The 23,016-nt window shown below is 45.4% G+C and overlaps 2 protein-coding genes across 2 annotated transcripts in view; one reads left to right on the top strand and one right to left on the bottom strand.

Annotated features, from left to right (window-relative positions):
- The window catches only part of ABHD6 (abhydrolase domain containing 6, acylglycerol lipase), a 100,086-nt gene that overhangs the window by 8,713 nt on the left and 68,357 nt on the right, over positions 1 to 23,016 (top strand). The gene's annotated exons all lie outside the window — the stretch shown is intronic.
- DNASE1L3 (deoxyribonuclease 1L3) lies at positions 431 to 21,504 on the bottom strand. Its single transcript, XM_019984913.2, has 8 exons — positions 21,022 to 21,504; positions 16,559 to 16,647; positions 13,334 to 13,423; positions 12,663 to 12,775; positions 10,044 to 10,156; positions 7,297 to 7,454; positions 2,339 to 2,435; positions 431 to 2,028 (listed from the first exon to the last, which is right to left on the bottom strand). Exons 1-8 carry the CDS (start codon positions 21,160 to 21,162, stop codon positions 1,912 to 1,914), a joined length of 918 nt encoding a protein of 305 aa, XP_019840472.1. The 5' UTR covers positions 21,163 to 21,504; the 3' UTR covers positions 431 to 1,911.

Here is a 23,016-nt window from a genome sequence, read left to right as displayed (position 1 = left end):
CACTTCGTACCCTCTTGCTTGGCATAGTTTGCCCAGAATGGGAGCTGGCAGATGTCCGTGGGCCCAGTAAGTTGCTCCAATGCAGGGACAGAGAGATGTCTTATAGCCAAAGAGGCTGCAGGGTGGCAAGACCAGGCCAGAAACATGGACAGACTCAGGTAGTGTCTGGCTCACTTCCCCTGCCTCCCCCTTCTGGCACAGAGTCTTCCCAGCCACGTTGCTGGCCTTTGGGACAAAGGGATGACCTTTTCTTCAGCAGTGAGCTCATTTGTGAATTGCTTGCTTGACCATTTTGCGCCTTGGAAACTGGAAGTTTTCCTGGGACTGTGAGCACTGCTCATAAGGGGTCACGGAAGCTTTGTAGCCTTGCCACCGCCGGTTCCAGCAAGACCTCTGAGGTTCACTGGATGTTTGGAGAAATCAGGGCATGTTTAAAGCAGGGCACTTTTGATTTTATTCTCTCAGCCAGATGTAACCAGATCTCAAGTATCAGGCTTACAGTCTCTGTTATATCAAAAGTCACATCGCCCTCAATATAATTAGGAAAATCAGCAAAAAGTGGGACTGCGCATATAGTATGCCAGGCTCTATTTCTCAAGATTACACATGGTGCTTATTTTGCAGAGTCTCTCAGGTGGAATGCATCAGCTGATAAGAGGGACCTCTTCTGAGACAGGAAACCAGAGATGGAGGGCTGGGCACAGTGTCCCTTGTCATGGCTTCTTTCTTGGTACTGCTTACAGATTTAGTCCTGCTCATGTACTACTCAAAGAAACAATATAAGGGAAGACAAAGCAAAACAAACCAAAATGGTCACCGTGGATATGGATAAAACGGTGCCTTGCTGCTGGACTCCTCTGCAAGTCTGCAGCTGCGGAAAGATAACAGGGTCCTCCAGTCCCTCCCAGCCTGCTGGGCCTTTGTCCCCCCAGGCCCCCACAGAGCCCAAATAGTGGCCCTGGTAAACATACGACGAGGTGTACGTTAGAGTAGGGTATGGCGTATGGCGGTTGCTGAGCCCAGAAGGAGGGAGAGCTTGGGGCATGCAAGGAAGGGGCCGTCCTGCTGGGCTACAGTCCATGGTGGGCAAAGGGAAGGCCGACACGAGAAACCAGGAAATGGAGACCTTCCTGGGCATCCGGGTACCCTGGGTGCTCTCCACGTGGTGTCAGGAGCTCCTGAAGGGCATCCGGATACCCTGGGTGCTCTCCATGTGGTGTCAGGAGCTCCTGAAGGGCATCCGGATACCCTGGGTGCTCTCCACGTGGTGTCAGGAGCTCCTGAAGGGCATCCGGATACCCTGGGTGCTCTCCACGTGGTGTCAGGAGCTCCTGAAGGATTTTAAAATGGGGTGGGGATGGGGCTGGGCTGTGGTCAGATTGGAATTTCAAAGGATGACACTGGTGATCGCTGGGCTAGCTGAGTTGGAGGACTGTTTGGAGGCAGGGAGACCAGTGGGAATGGCCTCACCCTGCATCCCTGCAAGATGCGATGGTGGCCTGACCTCACACATGAGGGCCAGGTCCTAAAGCAGTTCATTGCCCAAACCATGGGGTACTGTTGGGGCCTTGGCATCTTGGCCTTTAGGGTCGTTTCCTGTGGAACAGGATGCTCAAAACAGAAAGCCGATGTTCCTCTTCGTGTAGCTTCTCAGCCGTTTGAGCAGTGACACCTGCTGGGGTCAGGATGTGAAGCCCCCAGTTTCCTTTCTAGACATTCAAGGGAGGTTTGGGCTCAAGAGGGAGAATAAAAGACACTCTTCCCAGTTTGGCTTAAGATGAAGTAGATTCAGGTTGAAAAATGGAAGCATTTGGGCCAGTCTTGTTTCCTGAGCACAGGGAACAGTTCATACCTGTTGGAGCTGCTTTATTTAGAGGCAAGAAATAGTTAATAAAAATGGCACCCTTGTATCTAGGCATGACTGGTCTTTTTTTTCTTCTTTGAAGAAACAGATTTTTTGCTGTTGGTGAAGGCCCTCGAAGACTGAAGTTTAAATTCAACTGGAAAGTGGTCACTGACATCCAGGGCCTGTAGAGAAAAGGGAGATAGATTTGGGAATTAGGAGACACCTTGATTTTAGTGACAAATGAATTCAAGCTGAGGGAGGCTGAGAATGAAATGCACCAAGTCACCCAAAGGAACACACACTGGGAGCATCATCCCTGGACCAGATCAGTCAGAAGTTGAGGCAGGTCTTCAAGTCATGGAATCACAGGCTTTGAGACTCAAGGCCCAGTGGCCCAGGGTCAGGTCTCCATTGGTGACTTAAACCATCGCTGGGTGACACCAACCCATCTTCCCAGGACAGTGGCACAGAAAGATGAGATGACAGCTGTACCTTCGATTCAGACAACCTGTAAGCTTTCTGGAAATCAAAGACGAGGTTTGATTGAGGAACAACAGAGTTGACAATATTTTGTCCTCTAAGCACGATCCTGGAAAAGGAAAGAGAAAAGAATCCCATTAATCCACGCTGTTGTTATCTGAGATCAAACTGGGCTTCTTGCTTGACCTCTGGAATGACTGAACTGCGTGGCCCTTTCACATGGAGTTCAAAAGTCCAGCCCTGGTTTTAGCTTGTGCTGAAGCTCAGAATAGGCCACCCCCAAAATAGGCCACAATGGCATATGAAGAAACAGCTAATGTAAGAGGAACACTCCTTTCTGTCTCCTTGAAAGTAGGAAATAAATCTCCCCTGAATGGTACACTCCCTGAATCTGGAGGTAGAAGGAAGGACAGGCACCCTTATCTCCAGAAATAGGGAATTCAGGCCAACACTTCTGTATAAACAAACTTTGTTACTTATTTAATTGACTACCCCCAAGCCAACACTGTTTAAATTCTTCACTAATTGAGCACCCAAACCTGAGTTTTTGTCCTTTCAATTCCTTGCAAATTTGTTGTTCTTTGTCTAAAAATTATAAAAAAGCCTTCTGTTTTGACCACTGTAAAAAAAATTTAGTTTTATTGGAGTGCATTTGATTTCCATTGTTGTGTTAATTTCAGGTACACAGCAAAGTGATTCAGTTATACATATACATATATTCATTCCTTTTAGATTCTTGTCTCTCACAGGTTATCGCAGAGTATTGAGTAGAGTTCCCTGTACTATGCGGTGGTTGCTCATTGGTTATGTCTTACAGCAGTGTGTGTGTTCATCCCAAGCACTTGATTTATCCCTATCTCCCACGTTTCCCCTTTGGTAACAGTAAGTTTGTTTTAGAGATCTGTAAGTCTGTTTCTATTTTGTGAATAAGTTCATTTGTATCTTTATTTTTTTAAAATTAGATTCCACATGAGTGACATCATATGATATTTGTCTTTGGTTTACTTCGCTTAATAATCTCTAGATCTACCCATGTTGCTGCAAATGGCATTATTTCACTGCGTATGGCTGAGTAATACTCCATTGTGTATATATATACACCACATCTTCTTTATGTGTTCCTCTGACAATGGACATTTAGGTTGCTTCCGTGACTTGGCTTTTGCAAACAATGCTGCAATGAACATTGGAGTGCACATATCCTTTAGGATCATGGTTTTCTCTGGATATATGCCCAGGAATGGAATTGCTGGATCATATGGTAGTTCTATCTGTAGTTTTTTAGGGAGCATCCATACTGTTCTCCATAGTGATTGTACCAATTTACATTCCCACCAACAGTGGAAAGTTCCCTTTTCTCAATACGCTGTCTAATATTTATTATTTGTAGACTTTTTGATGATGGCCATTCTGACCCTTGTGAAGTGATACTTCATTGTAGTTTTGGCTTGCATTTCTCTGAAAGTTAGTGATGTTGAGCATCATTTCATGTGCTTTTTGGCCATTTGTATGTCTTCTTTGGAGAAATATCTATTTCGATCTTCTGCCCATTTTTTGATTTGTTTCTTTGACATAGAGCTACATGAGCTGTTTGCATATTTTGCAGATTAATCCCTTGTCAGTCACTTTGTTTGCAAATATTTTCTCCCATTCTGAAGGTTGTCTCGTTTTCTTTTGCTTTAGGTTTTGTTTCCTTTGTTTTGTTTATGGTTTCCTTTGCTGTGCAAAAGCTTTTAAGTTTAATTAGATTCCATTTGCTTATTCTTGTTTTTGTTTTCATTACTCTAGGAGGTGGGTCAAAAGAGATATTTCTGCAACTTGACCACTTCTTAGGTCCCATTTCTGTAAGCCCTCTGTGTGTACAAATTGAGATTTGTTTCTTTTTCTCCTATTAGTCAGTATTGTGCCACCTTTATTGTCAGTCCAGCCACAAGAACTCAAGTGGGGTTGAAGGGGGCATCTCCCCCTCCCTGACGAAGACCCTCAGCACAGCACCTGTGGTTGAAACACAAGGTCATCCCTGCTGTGGCCTGTGGGCACCAGGACAGTGTCCCCTGTCCAAGCAGGAGCCCTGGCAGCGGAAGAGATGTGGACATCTCGGCACATAGCAATGTCTGGAGTACTGAAAGATGTTTCCTTTGCAGTTATTTTCATTTTTCCTGATTCAATTTTAGAAAAAGGTCCTGGCTTATCTTTAATATTTCCCTATGCTCCTATTTCATCCGACAGAGTATTCTGCTGACAAGAGAAAGAAGGCATAATTTAACATTTTTTGGTTTTCATTGGGCTTACTTTTACAATTATTTTTTGATTGATGACAAGTAATGCTGTTTCCTTGCCTTCAGTTTTGTCAAATTTTCTCTTGAAATTAATTTTATTTCAGTAATAATGGAATAGATTTAAAGACTAATACAGAGAAAAAAGACTATAGTACTGTCGCTTTGCAGTGCTGACAGAGAACCGGAAAGTGGTGGTTAAGTGGAGTCCAATATACCTCAAATGTGGTGACGTGGTTAGGGTCTTCATGGCCCTAACCAGCTGGCTGAAGAGGGACAGCCTGGGCCGGACTGCTCACCCATGACTGTCCACTGAGCCTTCCCCGATTCCAGCCAGCTGACCTAGTTTCCTTTGTTGGCTACCAACACCACCTGGCTAATTTTGACCTCGTCTCCATAAGTAAACTCTTGGCATTCAGGCGGAGGTTTCTTGAAGCCATCCTTTCAGACCCAGAGTGTGAAGAACAGCATAGTTAGGGCTCCCCTATCTTGGACTTATGTTGGTTTTGTGTGTGGGCGAGTCAGGGGATCCCACTAAGCTTCCTGAGGCTGCTCCAGTGCCCAGCTGGCTCTGAGCATCTTGGCGTGTCCACCAGCACACAGCACACAGAGCAAAGACTGCCCCTGAGGCCATGTCATCTTCTCCCTTTATGCCTCTTTACAACCATAAGAGACATATACTGTTACGGAAAACACAGAAAATTCAGAGCAACGAAACAAGAAAGTAATGTTTAAAAAATCATGTAACCCTGTCATCCTTTGGCATACAAGTGCGTAAAACTGGAGGTCCTTTGGGGACCTCCCTTGGGGTGCACTGGCTAAAACTCAGGGGGCCTGGGTTCGATCCCTGGTCAGAGAACTAGATCCCACATGCCACAACTAAGAGTTTGCATGCCACACGCACACACACACACAAAATCCCACATGCTACAGTGAAGATCGAAGATCCTGCGTATTGCAGCTAAGATCCAGGGCAGCCAAATAAATAAATAAATGAAAATAAATGTTAAAAAAATACAATTAAAAAAAAAAAATCTGGGAGTCCTTTAGTAAACATCTTTTTTGACCTGCCCCACTGCCCCATCTAATCTATCTTTTCCTGGGATGCACTGTTCTTCTGTGGCATTGCTTTCAGTCACCTCCCTTTCCTCTGCCAGGGAAGAGAAATGGAACCACAGAAGGGATTTACCTGCCAAGGCCACACAGCTGGCATATGCAAGTGGGCGAGGGAGCAAGCAACCCTTTTCAACCAGCTTTGAGGTAGCCCCTCATAATAGGATGGAGGGGGCAGTACCCAGGCCGCTCAGTCTCCTATAACTCCCCACCTTGGTTCTGCTTTTCCCAGGGCCAGGGCTGTTTCCATTTAGGGAAGCTGGAATGATGAAATCAGCAGAAGGCACACTAGCCCTCAAGCTCTTAGAGGTAAAAAGGAGGTCACGGGATGAAAATGAAAGTCAGAACTTAAAACTAGAGAAGTGAGAACTGTCCTCTGGGCCACATCATGCTCCTTGGTGGCGTGCTGAGCTCAGGGAATAGCAACCACTCTGAGGACCAGGGCTCCTTGGGACTTCCCCACCCGTGGTTTCTGCTGTGGATGGGCCAGTCATGAATGTTCCCACACTTCAGGTCCTTCCTCACTTTCTAACTTAAGGATGCAACTGATTGAAAATCTCCAAGGAGAGTTTATAAATACTAAAGAATGCTATTATTTAGTTGTATATATTTGCATTTAGAATGGTAAAGGATTGCAGATCCAACTCAATACAGGAGACCTGGGTTCAATCCCTGGGTCAGGAAGATCCCCTTGGAGGAGGGGGATGGCAACCCACTCCAGTATTCTTTGCCTCGAGAATCCCATGGACAAACGAACCTGGCGAGCTACAGTCCATGGAGTTGCAAAGAGTCAAACACAACTAAGCAACTAAGCACAGGACAGCATAGGAATCCCTGGCAGTCCAGTGGTTGGGACTCAGTGCTTTTACTGCCGTGGCCCAGGTTCAATCCCCGGTCAGGGAACTTAGATCCTGCAAGCTGCACAGTGCAGCCCATCCACCCCTCCCCCACCCCCAGTGTATGGTAAAGCATTAGAAGTATAAATTATCTTGCAGTAACTACTCTCATTTTTAGACTTTCATCCTGAGGAAATCATAAATACAAAATGCATATATATGTAGGGGGTTCGTTACACTTTGCTTTTAATAGCAAACCCTTGGTAATGACCTAATATGCCCAGTAACAGAGAATTGAATGAATAAATTGCAGTATGACTTTGTGATGTAGTACTTAACAGCCAGTGAATATATTGAGCGCTTAACTATATTCCAGATACTGTGTTAGAAGATATAGAAGATTTATACTTTTTTGTTTAATATAGTCTCTGTTTTACCACTAAGGGAGCAAAGACACAAAGAGCTTAGCTCTCTCGGTCCCTGACTTACTAAGTGGTAGAGACAGAATTTGAATCCAGGCCCGTCCAACAGCAAAGCCCGCTCTTGCCACTGCTAAGCTGTGTGTTTAAGGCCACCATATATGGCCATTCACTTTGCATGCTTCACAAAGTACCCAGTGGAAGGGCCTAAAGTCAGAGCAGCTCGGCTCTCCAAGCAGGAGCGTCACCTGTCCGGGAGGAGCCGCCTTTCCCAACGCGCACCAGGCACTGTGTGGGCTCATGGTGGTCTGGCAGACGCCTCCTACCTGTCATAGGCGCAGTTTGTGCTCTTCTTGACCGTGGTGTCCTCTTGGTCCCCGATCAGCCAAACGAACTTGGGGTCCGTCCTCAGGCGGATGTCCTTCCAGGCCTTCTTGGGGACGTAGCTGCAGCCAGCATTGAAGTCACCCATGAAAATGAAATTCTGAAAGACAGGATTTATAACTGTCTCATATAGGCATTGTTGTCTAACACTTTTATGCAGAACTGGTAGCAGGGACTCCACCTTGCATACCCAGTAAATGATGAGTTCAGTTATCAGCTAAATGTGTCCCCCCGGATTCATATGTTCTAGCCCCCAGTATCTCAGACTGTATTTGCAGATGACCTTTAAAGAGTTAATACAGATAGAATGAGGTTACATATGGGGTGGGCCTACTCTGATATGACTTGTGTCCTTATAAAAAGAGATTAAGACATGGACACAGAGGGAAGACCAAGCCAAACCCTGCTGCCATTCTGGTCTTGAACATCCAGCCTCCAGAACTGTGAGGACAGAAATTTTTGCTGTTTAAGCCACTCAGTCTTTGGGACTTTGTTATGGCAGCCCAAGCAGACTAATATAGGGTCTTAATTTCTTTTTGTTTTTTAAAAGGAGAGGCCACAGTTTAAAACCGAGCCACAGTTCTGATGAGTATTGGATGGGTGAGTATGACAAGGAAGGATGTTCTTAATGGGAAGAAGGATATTTGTTGTAGCTGCTCCCTCCTGTTCTTAATCACCGAGTCACTCCAATTGGGAGTACAGATTAAAGATGAAAGAACACAGCTCAGTTATTCCCTCACATCTTTTGCCTCTGTGGGTATAAACATCTGAATGAATCCACGCCTTTTGTTTCCAAGAAAGGAAAAGTGAACTCAGGTGGTGTGTTTGGCACTGCTCTTTCCTCTCTCGTTGTGAAGCTGGGAACTTAACTCCTCGTGGGAATTCTGCCTATTGAGGAGGTGCGAAGAGGCTTACGGGGAGGGGCTGATGGAATGAGTTGTCCACCTCTGCCCCAACGCCACCGTCAGAGTCTTCTGTCTCGGAAGTGGTTTCTCCTGTAGGGCTTTTGGAACAGAATTTTAGTATTCTTATGAGAGGAAACAGATTTCCTTGTTAGTGCTATTGTTTGGTGCTGTTGCTGACCTCAGAGTTTTCTTCAAAAACATTTTCCTTTGACTCTGGGTATCATGGTTTTCCCTGAGACTGGTGGGTGCAGTTGAGACAGGATGTCATCCTTAACTGGAGTGTCAGGCAGCTTCTATTTATGTAGGCATGATTTCCTGAGCACGTCCTGTGTGCCAAGCCAAACGTTAAGTACTTTATGAAGTTTATTTTAAATCTGACAATAAGCACTAAGAGGTAGAAGGGACCTTTGTCCCCTGTGGAAAGAGTAGAGGATATAGTGACCTGCTGTAGGCTACTCGACTTGGAATGAAGTTAAGGACTGAATCCAAATCAGCCTCCCTGAAAGCCCCTTCCTCGCTCAGCACAAGAGTTTCCCCTCTAGGTCACTTTTGTACCACTGAGGCCTCCCCTGTACCTGGCATTTAACAGATGCTCCATAAATTCTTGCCAAATGAGTGAATGAAATTTATAATTTAGAAACAAGTGAGTTTTTCTCATACCCTGCCTTTTACAAAACAGCAGTGAAACACACCCCTGCATGCACCATGACCCAGCTCTGTGTCCACGCTGTATTGGACTGATTTTGCACTTTGAGCAGCAGAACTGAGGTGGAGGGATTGTGTCATTGGAGTCACATCTTAAAAGGAGAAAGAAGAATGAGGAAGAGCCCTCTGGATCGTTTCCATATGTGCCACACACTTTCATACACCTCACAGCGTCTGGGGGTGGAGGGTGGGGTGCCACCGCTGTTTTCCAGATGAGGAAATAATTGAGGCCAAGACGGGTGGTGGACATATTGTTATTCCCCTCTGTGAAAGCACCCCTAGTTTCTTTGAGACACCATCTTCCTCTTCTACCTGGGTCTGTGAAGTTGGTGTGGAACTGACACAGACTTAACCAATCAGAGCATCTCAACCACCTCATCAGTGATTGGTTCAGGGATGAACATGTGATCCAGACTTAATCAGTGAGACTCCATCCCATTATATTTGTTCCATTGTGGGACAGAAAACTTGTCAGTTGCTTTAGAAACTGCTGGTGACTATCTTGCCATCATATGGGTGGAGACAGCCTGAAAATGGAGCCCACCAGGGGAATGGGAGGCTAAGAGATGGAGACTGGAGAGAGAGAAGACAAGCCCTGATTGCCTTGTCCAACTCTGCCTTTAACCAATGAATTGCTCTTTCTTTTCATGAGCCATTTTGGGATTCTGTCACTTGTAACTGAAAGATTTCTGACATCTCTTTGTCTCACTGTTCTCAATTGTGAAGTTGGAATGATCAAAGTCGTTACCTCATCTGGCTATTGGGAGGATTAAGTAAACTTATCCATGTCCAGCCTTAGCATAGTGCCTGGCACCAGCTATTCATTTGCTCAGTGAATGTTGGCAGCCATTATTAGTGGAGCAGGGTGTGAATTTCCCAAGACCCCCAGGGAGCGTACCTAGGCACATTTAAGCAGAAAGATATTTTGGGCTGAGAAAAGGCCTAAAATGAAGCTCTCAAGTGGTGGTCGTCTGCACAGACCCCGCCTCCTCACCCTCCCTCAGAATTGCTCATCCCCTCTCAGGAACCAGATTCTGCCCCTGCTAGATGGGAATTCAGCAGACATAGAGGGTCATCACCTCTGCATTCCAGCGACGTTTCACATCTGTGTAGACATCAGCCAGCTCATCAATCTCTCTAACGGATGTCTCAGGGGTGGTGTGCAGGGGGACAATCACGAAGTCCTTGACAGCTGAGGAACAGGAAGGAGGCAGAGGTCACACATTTCCTTGTCAAGATTCCATGAACACTGCTTCAGGGAAACAGGCTGTCCCCTCAAAAGGCACGGACTGTGTCATCTAGGGCCCCCCATTTCCAGAAGGTCCAGTGGTCGAGATTTAAATAACCTTATGGTCATTAGGCTGCCATTTTCAGCACACCAAAGCCTCTTTTCTCCCAGTTGCCCTTCCTGACTAAGAGAAAGCTGGTAGACAGTGTTCCTCACTGGCATTGTGGGTGTTTTTATTTTCTCATTTTTAAAAAAATGCCTTGTATTTTCCATTTTTAAAAAAACATTAAGCCTGTTTGACTTTATACTAAGGAAAAAAAACTTTCTAAATAAAAATTAAGAGTTTTCAGTTTATACTCCTTTTATAATTAGAAGGGTGGGGGCGGGGGGGGGGAAGCCTGAACAATTTTATTTAAAAAGCAGAGTGGCCCTTTGTGGGCCTCCCCAGCAGGAGGGGCTGAGGGAGCCTAAGTGAGGAGGTGGTGTCTTTCTTAACACCTCCTCCTCAGGCTCTCCCTTGGTCTGCACCTGAGGGCCCTCTCTTCTCAGGAGCTACGTTCTATGAGGCAATCCCTGCTCAAGTCCCACAGTGGAAGTCCATCAGACCAGCAGCCTGCCTCCAAGACCTGCCCTGCTTCAGTAGCCTGTCTCTCACGCTGCTCCTCCCTCCTCCTTCCCACTCCCCTGCCTCTTTTTGGGCCCATGAACATCCCAACTCCTTTCCTCCTCCTGAGCTTGGGTGCTCACTGTGCCCTGCCGCCAGAATGCCTTTCCACCAGCAATCTGTGACTGGCTTCTTCTGGTCAGAGCCATTGTCACCTCCGGGGAGGTGTCCCCCAGTTGCCCTAAGGTGGCCCCTTACCCTGCTATTCAGTAAGCCCTGCTTACTGCCTTCATGCTCTGAAATTACCTGCTTAGCCCACTGGAACCTAAGTTCTCTGAGGGCAGGCTTATCTTCTTGTTCACCCTCTTGGCTCCAGAACCTAGCACCATGCCTGGCACGTTGGAGGTGCTCAGAAATGTTTGTTGATTGAACTCATGAATGAATGATTGAGAGAATAAATGAAGGAAGAAAAGATAGATAAATGGCGAACTCCTTCCTCTTTAATCCCAAACAGAGGCGACATAAAGACATTTACTTGTTCAGATGGAGAGAAAACTCCAAACATGGCAGAGCAATGCCATCCCAGTGTGGGTGGGTGTTGGGGGGCGAGGGTAGTAGGGAAGGGTAGAAGCTCCAGACAAACAGGTCTGTTCAGCAGTTCACGAAGGTTGAGTACTCTCTCAAAGAAGAATTGTTTGGTGGGAAGGGCCTCTCCTAATGCTGCCAGATCAGCTGAATGTGAATCACGTGCGTGACAAAAACGATTATTGAATGTCCTCTCTGAAAGGCACTTCTGGTTCCTCAGTAGCCCTCACCTCCTTCTCAGTTTTTTGTTTGTTTCCTGCTGAAAAATCTCCTGCTGTTCTTCCATGTTTGTTTTCCTAAAATACTCTGTTCTGAGCTATTAACCCTGTGCAGAAATAGTTAACTTCATAGTTGAAGATGTTAATATTTGTGTGATGTAGATATAGATGTTCATATGTACAGCTCTGACTATTTAGTTATTATCTGTCTCCCCTGCTGCACAAGGACAGGGACCTTTTCTGTCTTGTCCAGTACCCATGTAGTGGGTATTGAAAAAAAGATCTGATTCTCTATAGTTCCAGTCTACAAATCAAAGTAATTCTTGACTTTCTGTTGAGTATTGCATGGTGGTTAAGAGCGTGGGCTCCTGAGATGGAAGTTTGTGTTACAGCCCTGGCTTGTCCACTTCAATAACTGCTGGATGAGCTTGGGTGTGTGACTCCATCTATTTGAACCTCAACTTCCTCCATCATAAAGCATAGACAGTCCTAGTTGCTATCTTTTTGGGTGTTGCAAAGATGAGAGGAACCTGGCATTCATCACAGATGAATAATTGTTAGTGACTAATACAAGTACTACTGTTGTCAGAAATCAGGGTGCTTCTTCCCCCAGTCTGTGGGGGAGATGGCTCTGTGATCACTGGAGGGGCCGTGTGGCTCTAGGTTGGGAGATCATCTTCGTTGGCCAGTGTTCAGATTTTTCAAATGAAGGAGCAGCTGTCCTTGATTGGGACTGGGGGATTTTTCTAAATAATTGCCATCAGCCTAAACGCTGCAAAGGTTACTCTTACCAGGTAAGAGTAAGGTTATTATTGATTCCAGAAAGTGGCTTCTAGGACAAGGAAGTCTTGAGCTGTGGCATTCTAAGCAGCCAGCCTGGTGTCATCAAACTATACTGTGTCCTCCGCATTCAAGTGTTAGGAACCCCTAATGGTCATCTCAAGCGAAATGCCTCCCTAAAGATGCTGCATAAACCCTGGGATCACAGCTCACAACTCAGGGCTGCTGCCCATTCATGGGCTCTCTGGGGAAGTGAGGAGTGAGAGGGGCCTGTAGGTCTCACCGGTGTAGGGTGACTGGAACCAGACCACAAAGGGTTCCCTGGAAAACACATCTGCGTCTCCAGCCTGATAGTCGTGGTAGAGGTAGCTTTGTTTTACAGACACTAGCTTTTCTCTGGAAGAAAAAAGAAAAAAAGACAGTCCTCCAAGATGAGTTGGCTTTCTTCTTACTTCTTTGAAGAAGCAGAGATGAATGTTCCCACAGCTTTATTGGCCTCCCCTGCAGAGTTGAGTGCCGAAAGGGATCTTTTACCTGAGGACAAGGCTCAGTCAGTCTCCACAAGGGCCAGAGCCCTTGGGGAACTGAGTATCTGGGGAGCTCAAAACTTAAAGGTCAGACTCAGCAGAGATTATTAGTAGGAAGAAAATGAGAATGTGATGTCCCAGAGCAGCCATGCTGGGCAATTCATGTTTCCATCCCCTGCCAGGACTTGACCATGGGGGATAAAGAACTCTTTGACTTTCCTGACCAGGTCACCAAGTCATCCAGCAAATTAGTTTTGAAGAGTTAATATTATCCTTTCCATCAGCCCCACTTTTAACAGCTCAATAATTTGATCAGTACTGAGAGCTGGTTTGACATCTAAATTTGGTTTTGAGGAAAAGATTTTTATTCCATTCACGGTCATATTGATAAGTAAACCATGTTCCGGGAAGCATAATTTATACTTACTTATAGAGAAAGGCATACTGTTCTTTATATGTGTTTCTTCCAAGGCGAGAGCTAATCACATAGTTGTATGTTATGCCTTTTCTTGAATTTCTGGAAAACAAAAAGATTTTACATTGCATCTTAAAGAACAAACGTTTCTCTCTGCCTAGGTTCCGCTCCCTCCAGTCAGCTTCCGTATGCCCAATGGCATCATGTAGAAGGGCTTCTGTTCATTATAACCTTTGAGTCTCATAAGAAGGGCCACCACTTACTGGGAATGTGACACCTGCCATTGTTTCTTGTCCTGATAAGAGGAGTACTATTATTACTCCATTTTTATAGTTTGCAAGTGCAGAGCTGGGATTTGAATTGAGATCCTGCTCACCCCCAAATCCACCTGCTTTGTCCTGTACCTGAAGACAGGTACAGGACTTCACTGAGACCATAGAAGATTCAGGCCGTAGTCAGCCCCGAAGGTTGTTCTGGCCTGTGGCTGGACTGCATCTCATACTTCCTGGTAGAATTAACTTCACCGGGTTACTCCTGAGCATTTATCATATGCAGGATTCCTACTAAGACTTTTTGTAAATTATATTTATTTTTTTTATTGAAAAATAATTGCTTTATAGAATTTTGCTGTTTTCTGTCAAACCTCAACATTAATCAGCCTTAGTTAGACATATATCCCCTCCCTTTTGAAGCTCCCTCCTGTCTTCCACCCCTCTAGGTTGATACAGAGCCCCTGTTTGAGTTTCCTGAGCCATACAGCAAATTCCCATTGGCTATCGTAAGTTTCCTTTTTTCTCTTTCCTTACATCTCACCCTCTCCTCCCCTCTCCCCATGTCCATAAATCTATTCTCTATGTCTGTTTCTCCATTGTTGCCCTGTAAGTAAATTTTCTAGATTCTGTATATATGTGTTAGAATACGGTATCCATCTTTCTCTTCCTGACTCACTTCACTCTGTATAATAGGTTCCAGGTTCATCCACCCGATAAGAACTGACTCAAACGCGTTCCTTTTTATGGCTGACCTACTAAGATTTTTTTTGGACATTTCTTTTCTGCTCTGAAACCTCCCAGGCATTTTTTTCACAAGTCCTGAAACTGTGATTCCAAATGGCTATTGTTTCTGTTCTGGGGACTGAGGATACAGTCATAAAGTCCCATTGATCCTCTGCCTCACCCTTATCAGGAAGACTTGACTCACATGTGTGTGCCAAACCTGCTGATAACTCCACCCTGGGCAGAGTCTACTTCACCATCCCTCTAGAAGATCTGGGGTATGTCTAAGCTGTGGCATATTCTCAGGTTCCATTGGGAGAAACTAGAGGGGGCTTTTAGGGGCCAACTTAGAGCCCGCAGAAATTCCTGGAAATTAATATTCTAAGGCACATCTGGCTATGGGGGCCCCAGGAGCGCAGACAGTGGATTCCGCTGGGCTTCCAATTTGGAAAGACTGGCTCTGTTCTAAATCTAGCCTGCCAAGTCCTGGGTTGGCAAACTGCTTGCAATGACTCGGCTATGAAGTGACGAAGGCCCTTCCTGGCTTACAGAGAATTAGGAGACACACAGGCCTGGCTCTGCTTGGAGTCCACAGCACAGTCTAGGGAGGCTGGGGAGAACTGAGACCACCGAGGGTGGGAGGGCTTAATCCAGACCAGCTGCAGGTGGTGCCTGTAACCCCCGTCCCCTTGGTCCCTCATACTTCTGAACACTGGCCCGGGCCACTTCAAAGAAGGTTGAGGGGACTCAGACCAGAGCACTGGCTTGGACTCAGACACCACCCAGGCACAAAGGTGGGTTTGGCCATTTATTGGCTGGATTACCTGGCAGATCCTTGCTGTCTGTGCCTCTGTCCCTCAGCTATAAGGGAAGTAGTGGGAGAACCTGCTCCACAGAGCTGTTGTGAGGAGCGAATGAGATAGCACACACAAACGGATTGACGGGATGCCTGGCCTGTATGGTGCCGTTGTGGTCATCAGTCGCTGTTTCCTGCGGGCCTCTGGATCATCACTTGCCATTACACGCATCCCCTTACTTCTACTAGTGATGAACATCCCAGCACTTAGTTGCCACTGCTCCATACCAGGCACAGCTTAACCATTTACATGAATGATTTGGTTTAATTATCACCACATCCCAGGAAGATGAGTTCTATTATTAGCTTTATTTATAGATGGGGAAAATGAGGTACAATGAGGTTCAGTAACTTGCCCAAGATCATAGCCAAGCCAGAATCCAAGCCCACGTGGTCTGAGCTGAGTGGAGGTGCCTAATGCCTGGGCTTCATCCCCTCTGTCATTGTCAAGAGCAGACCTGTGAGGCTAAAAAGGAGATGCTTTACTCCAAGTCTGGACTCTCAGATGAGAAACTGAGGCCCAGAGAGGGGTGGTTGCCATCAGCCCAGGGGCCTCGCTCTGTGAAGGAGAGCATCGAAGGCTGTTTCTCTCAGGCTTAAGACTTTTTGTAAAATACTCAAAAATTCAAATCAAATCATCAAATTCAGACTTTGTAAAATACTCAAATCGTACAGAGGTTTATGTCCATGGGGTATATGTCCACGGGGTTGCAAAGAGCCAGACACAACTGAGTGACTGAACTGACAGAGGTATATAAAATAAAAAGCAAATGTTTCCCATTTCTTCATAGCCCCCTTCCAAGTGGTTCTCCAGTCATACCCACCACGCCCAGGAAGTAACCACTCTTAACAGTTGAGCACATCCTTCCTGTCTTTCTTTTATGCCCATGCAAACTCCACCACACCCTTATTCATGTGTGATGTAGTGTGATTACTAAAATGGGCTCTTCTACGTATAGTTCTGGACTTGCTTTTTGCCATGTATTGTAGCCATCTTTCCATGCTGGAATGTTTAGCTCTAACCTACTCTGTAGTAACCATGACTTTTAATCGCAGTGTAATATTCCAGCCCGTGGGCATATCATGTTTTCATATTTGCACTCAGTCTTTTCTTTGTAACAGTACTTCAGCTCAGCTTCTAGTCTGTTTCATTTCTCTCAGTCCTGATTCCTCACCCATTTCCCTCTTTTGTTTTATCATATTAGAACTAGCTGGTTGAAAACTCTCAGGGCCGCAGTTAATACAGTTGAAAGCCTGGGCAGCGTGGGCCACGTGACCTGGTGGTCTGGGCCAGTGCTGGTGCTACACTAGTTTCAGTTCCCAGGGGATTTTCAGATCCTTGCACTTGGCTTTGAGCCGGCAGAGGGTCCGGGGCCCCATCTTTACCCGTTTAGCTTCTCCATCAGTGTGGGGCAGATCCTGTTGCTGCTGTCCTTGATTTCCATCAGGAGTATGATATCACAGCGTTTGATGACCTGCAGAGAGAGAATTCCCCGGGGGTGTGAGGCCATTTACTACAAATAATGAAACCTTTTATTGGGCACTTACTCTTTTTTCATTGTAGTTGATTTACAGTGTGGTGTTAATTTCTGCTGTACAGAGCAGCGAGTCAGTTATACATATGAAAGTGAAAGTTGTAGTCGCTCAGCCTTGTACCACTCTTTGCTACCCCATGGGCTGCAGCCCAGCAGGTTCCTCTATCCATGAAATTCTCTAGGCAAGAATACTGGAGGGGATTGCCATTCCCTTCTCCAGGGGATCGAACCCTGGGATTAAGCCTGGGTCTCCCGCACTGCAGGCAGATTCTTTACCATCTGAGCCACCAACAATGTCAGAGGGTTCCCTTTTCTCCACATCCTTTCTAGCATTTGCTATTTGTTGACCTTTTAATGATGGCCATTCTGACTAGAGTGACTGTAGTTTTGATTTGCATTTCTCTAATAATTAGCAACATTGGCCATCTGTACGTCTTCTTTAGAGAAATATCTGTTTAGATTGCCCATTTTTCGATTAGATTGATTGATTTATTATTTGGGGGGCACTTACTATGTTTTAAGTATCAGATTGGGTGCTTTGTTAAATTAACTATCCTCTTCTCTGAAATAAATGATAGACGCCCTGAGCATGGTAGGCTACAGTCCATGGGGTCACAAAGAGTCGGACACGACTGAGCGACTTCACTCACTCACTGAGGTAAGTACTATTATGATATACATTGTGAAGACAAAGAGCCTGAGGTTCTTTCTGGGAAAGCTGAGATACTATCCAGAATCACCCAGCTAGAAAGTGGCTGAGCCAGAATGTGAACCTAGGCAACCAGAATCCAGACCAAAAGCGCATGATCCCTGTAAGTCCTGCAAGTTGGCTTTGTTTGAATAATTACAATAATAATAATAAATATATCTATTAAGGCCTTAGTAAGTAAAGAATACCAGGCTGGATACTGCAGAAATGAAGAAGTACAATTATAATAATTGTAAGAGTTAACATTTATTGTGAGCCTACTCAGAGCCTCACCAGCTCTGAGACAGCTATGATTCTGAACTCATTAAGCATAGGAGGAAACCAAGCTCAGAGTGACTGAAAGACTAAAGTCGTGAAGCCAGTATAGGTGATAAGAGTAGGATGTGAAGTCAGGTTCACATGACTGCAAAGCCCACCGTGCTGCTGCTGCTGCTGCTGCTGCTAAGTCCCTTTAGTTGTGTCTGACTCTGTGCCACCCCATAGACGGCAGCCCACCAGGCTCCCCCGTCCCTGGGATTCTCCAGGCAAGAACACTGGAACGGGTTGCCATTTCCTTCTCCAGTGCATAAAAGTGAAAATTGAAAGTGAAGTCGCTCACTCATGTCTGACTCTTAGCGACCCCCATGGACTGCAGCCTACCAGGCTCCTCCGTCCATGGGATTTTCCAGGCAAGAGTACTGGAGTGGGGTGCCATTGCCTTTTCCCACCATGCTGTACTATTAAAATGTACTCCCTCCCTCAAAGACTCGTTATCAGTGAAAAAGACAAATGGAAAGAACTAGCTACAGTGAGAGACCAAAGACAGTTGTGCTAAATAAAAGTCAGGCCTATGAGAGTGTTGAGGAATAATTAGTTACATCTGCCCAGAGGATCAGGGAAGGCTCCATGGAGGATACTTTTGAACAAGCCCTGAGAGGCAAGAAATAATTCAGTGTGGGGACTTTCCTGGTGGTCTAGTGGTTAGAACTCTGGGCTTCCTCTGCAGGGGTCACAGGTTTGACCCCTTGTCAGGGAACTAAGATCCCAAATGCCTGCCATAGGGAGTGGCTAAAAAAAGAAAAAAGAAGAACTCAGTGGGTAAAGAATACAGGAGGGTCCCCTTCAGAATGAGCAGTAAGCTGAGGACCAGGGTGTCAACCCCACTGGAGGCCACTGGGATCTTCCTTTGTATGGAATTCTAGTGGGCTGGAATTTGGTTGTCAAGGACAGAGCATCCTCAGTATTCATTTTGTCTTTTCACATCAGTTCCAGAAACACGGAGCAGGGGGATTATGCCACTGGTCCTATTTCCAGAGCACATATATATTCTAGTTTCCTCTCTATAAAGGGCAGAGCAGAGAGGGCCACCGACACTGGCCTGGTGCCATTAAAAAGTGCCAGGGGCTGAAGATATACCAGTGTAGTGACAGAGGAGTGAGACTATGTCAGAGTCTGCATCCTTCCATCAACAGGCTTGCATATCATGGCGTCAGACTTGTAGGGTTCACCAAAGAGAGCTGGGTGCTGTTCTCCCAGCCAGCCTCCTGATTTAGTCACTTAACCACTGTCAGATCTTTCTGGAAAGCACTTTAGAATATGTATATGAAAAGTCAAAGAAAATGTTAGTCACTCAGTTGTGTCTGACTCTGCGACCCCATTGAGTGTAGCCCTCTAGGCTCTTCTGTCCATGGAATTTTCCAGGCAAGAATACTGGAGTGGGTAGAAGATCCCGTCTTCAGGAGATCTTCCCAACCTAGGGATCGAACCTGCATCTTCTGTACTGTGGGCAGATTCTTTACCATCTGAGCCACCAGGGAAATGTATTAATACTTTGATCTAGTTTTCTCACTTTGAGGAATGTCTTCCACTGTAAAAAAGTTCCTGCTACTACTCTGCATCTGTTTCCTTATCTGTAAATTGGCATAATAATAGTCATTCCCTCACAGGATTGTTGGAGGATAAATGAATACTTAGAACAGGGCCAGCCATGTAGGAGGCAAACAACAAAATGTTGTTATTATTATTATTACTGTACGGGATTTCCCAGGCAAGAATACTGGAATGAGTTGCTATTTCTTTCTCTTGGGGATCTTCCTGACCCAGGAATTGAACCCACATCTGCTTCTTGGCAGATGGATTCTTTACTACTGAGCCATCTGGGAAGCCCTTATTATTACTTATGCAGATCAAAGAGGAAGATGTATTGCAACAGAAAAACTGGAAATATCCTAAGCACCCCCAGATAGAGAAGCGTTGAATGAAACACGTTGGAAACGCAGCATAAGGCATTAAAAGTTGTGTTTTAAAAGAATATTAACAACGTATGAAATGCTTCTTATATAAAAGCAGAATAGGGTATCTCCATGCTGCAAAATAGATGCATGTTTATGTATTATTTTTGGATAGAAAAACATCCGCAACAAAGTTACCCAAGTGCAACAACTGTTACCTTCAAGTGATAGGATACTTCTTTATATGTTTCTGTATTTTCAAAATAGTCCATATTGACTATTTTTAGTGTAATAAAATTAATTTGTAAAATATAAGTTTATAATTTAAAAAATTACAGTCCTAATTTAAACAATTAAGATGTTATTTTACAAAAAAAAACTGATGGGGAAGAAATTGTAGGTGAGGAGGTGATAGTGTTTATGAAGACGTGACAGATGTGATCATGGCTTAAGTTAAATAAGTTGTCTTAATATAAAATGCCTAATACAGTGACTGGCACAGAGTGGGCTCTGCAAAGGCTCTGTCAGTGTGAGCTCTCACCGTGGACTCATTACACTTTCACAGTAACCCTGCATGCTGGCCAGGTTGTGTGAGGACCATCTTACTGAAAGGCACTGAGGGGCTCAGGGAGAAGGGACTGGCAGAGCTGGTGCACCTGGCTGCCTAGTGAAAGGTGAGCCCAGGGCCCCTGGTGCTCCCACCAAAACGTGGTGTCTCTGGGGTTTCTAAGGTAATAAAACCCAGAGTCTTGGGAAGGGTTTCAGCCCCAGCATCAAAAATAAATTAACCTAGAGGATAAAGTGGAGAAGGCAATGACACCCCACTCCAGTACTCTTGCCTGGAAAATCCCATGGACAGAGGAGCCTGGTAGGCTGCAGTCCATGGGGTCGCTAAGAGTCAGACACAACTGAGCGACTTCACTTTGACTTTTCACTTTCATGCATTGGAGAAGGAAATGGCAAGCCACTCCAGTGTTCTTGCCTGGAGAATCCCAGGGACGGTGGAGCCTGGTGGGCTGCTGTCTATGGGGTCACACAGAGTCGGACGTGACTGAAGCGACTTAGCAGCAGCAGCAGCCAGCATAGGATAAAGAGAATCAACTGACACGAGAAGAATGTGAACAGTCTCAAGACATTGATCAGATTACCCAAGGGAAGTCTTAGCTAAGTGGGGAGAAAGATTAGACTTGGGAATTGGAAAAAGATTGATGGCTGTAGGGGGAGAGAAGGAAAAAGAAAGGGAGAGGAGTAGAGGGGAGGGAGAGAGTGCACAAGCTTCCTTCACCCTAGGGGCTAACTTCAGTTAAACAACTCTTGAGTCTCTTAAAAGTCCGAAAGCTTTAGAGAAAGCGTGAGGGGTATCCAGCAGTCCTTCTAACAGGAAAATGGGCTTACCTTCACAATGACATCCATGGCATTACAGTTTGCCTTCTTGGATTCCCCAAAGGACCTCACATTGAAGGAGCAGATCTTGAGGGCCAGGGCACTGTGGGTGGAGAGGAGGAGAAGCAGCAGGCAGGCCAGCGGCAGAGGCATCGTGGCTCCTCTGACTTCAGGGCTCGGAGAGAGGGTAGCAGTGTCTGGAGAGCGGGCTCTGAGCCACCTGCTCGGACTCTGCTGACTTGTAAAGCTTGCTGATAACAAGAATTACTGGATTCCTTGTTGCTGCTTTCACTTCTCTGAGGAACTGAAGATCACGCGTTTCATTCCCCAAGGGAATGAAGGAAATGAGCTAGTTTTTAGGATCCCCTGTTTTTGTCACTCAGATGAGGAAACTGGTCCACTTAATCTAGGCATCAGTCTCTGCAGTCACTCTTAACCCAGCAGGAAGCCAGCCCTGACATCTGGTCCTTTCTGCTGTGATCGCATACCATATCCCTTCTCCTGGAAACTGATGAACTCGGAAATGGTCCACCCCAGAGAGCACCTGGGGTGTGGAGCCTTCTGTGTGTGGGTGGGAGGTCAAGGAGGCAGGAGACAGTGGGGAATTCTGCCAGGTTTGGGGATTTGGCAGTTAGCTGTCCCTGGACACACCCAGATTCCAGCTCGCCAACAACTCTGATGGGCGAAATTAAAGTCAAGTCTGGTTTGAATAACATAATTTTTAAGGCAAGTTTTGCTATATACAATTTAACACACCAAATACTAGCAGTGTATTGCCAGAAAAGCAGTTGCAGATCTGCTGGGATGGGTCAGTCTTTGGACTGAAAGGACAGAGTTAATTAAGCCTTTGGGGAGAGCCATGATTCAATCTGATATTAGTTAATGTTTGTGAGAGTTGTGTGGCCCTGTGAAAGGAAGGTTTTGCAAGAACTGTAGGATTTCAGTCCAAGTAAAATGGCTCTTGGGGCTTCCCTGGTGTCTTCCCACCGGTAAAGAATTTGCCTGCCATGCAAGAGATGTGGGTTGGATCCCTGGGTCAGGAAGATCCCCTGGAGAAGGAAAAGGCAACCCACTCCAGTAATTTTGCCTGGGAAAATCCATGGACAGAGGAGTCTGGCAGGCTACAATCCATGGGGTTGCAGAGAGTTGGACCCGACTTAGCGACTAAACAACAACAACAAAATGGCTTTTAGAGATTTGGGCAGGAAGATGAGAAGATCTGAAAAACAAAAAAGTACAAAATCCAGTCAATTTATAAACCCAGGTAGGATTTGCAGACTTTGTCATGGAAAAGTCTTCTGTGAAGAGAGGAAGTAATAAATTGAAGGCAGTGTTGGGATCTCCAGACCACTCCCTCTTGAAGTGATGGGCGTGTGATCATAGTCACAGGGAAGAGCATGCAGGTATCACCAACATGCATCCAGTCAGTATCCTGGCCAAATCACTAGCCAAGCACACCCAGGCGTTCTAGGGAGATAATCCCAAAGGGTTGAATATGTGGAAGGAAATAATGACTTCCTGAACTGGTGGGGATGTTAATCTCCCCATTGGCCACAGTCCAGACCTTAAGCCTCGTTGAATCTCTGGTGAAAAGCCGGTGGTGATTGTCCTCCCTGGTGAGTGGGTATCTTCCGACCAGAGGAAGGTTGAGAATTCAGTGGGTACAGTTTTTTGTGTCTTTCAAGAAGGAATTTCTACATATGTGGTATTTTATGACCTTGTAACATATGAAAGATTTTAACCTATTAAACTGGCAGTCTTGTAACTACAAAATAAAATGTGCAATTGAGGGAATGTATTTAGATTTGTAACTCTTATTTGAAACCTTCCTAAGTTTCTGTACAGTTCTGGAACATTTATAAGAATTCTGGGTTAACAGTGTTTTATAAGTTGAATGTATTAGGATTATTTGGTGTTAAAAAGGGTGGCTTTTTTTTATTCAGATAACGGAAGAACTTTACAAGGAAATAGATGTATAAAAGAAGTTTAAAATGTTTGTAAATGGGT

The sequence above is a fragment of the Bos indicus genome, chromosome 22 (genome assembly GCF_029378745.1).
Source record: "Bos indicus isolate NIAB-ARS_2022 breed Sahiwal x Tharparkar chromosome 22, NIAB-ARS_B.indTharparkar_mat_pri_1.0, whole genome shotgun sequence".
Lineage (NCBI taxonomy): Eukaryota > Metazoa > Chordata > Mammalia > Artiodactyla > Bovidae > Bos > Bos indicus.
Note: the sequence above shows the minus strand (reverse complement) of the source record. Positions and strands in the feature narration are given on the sequence as shown.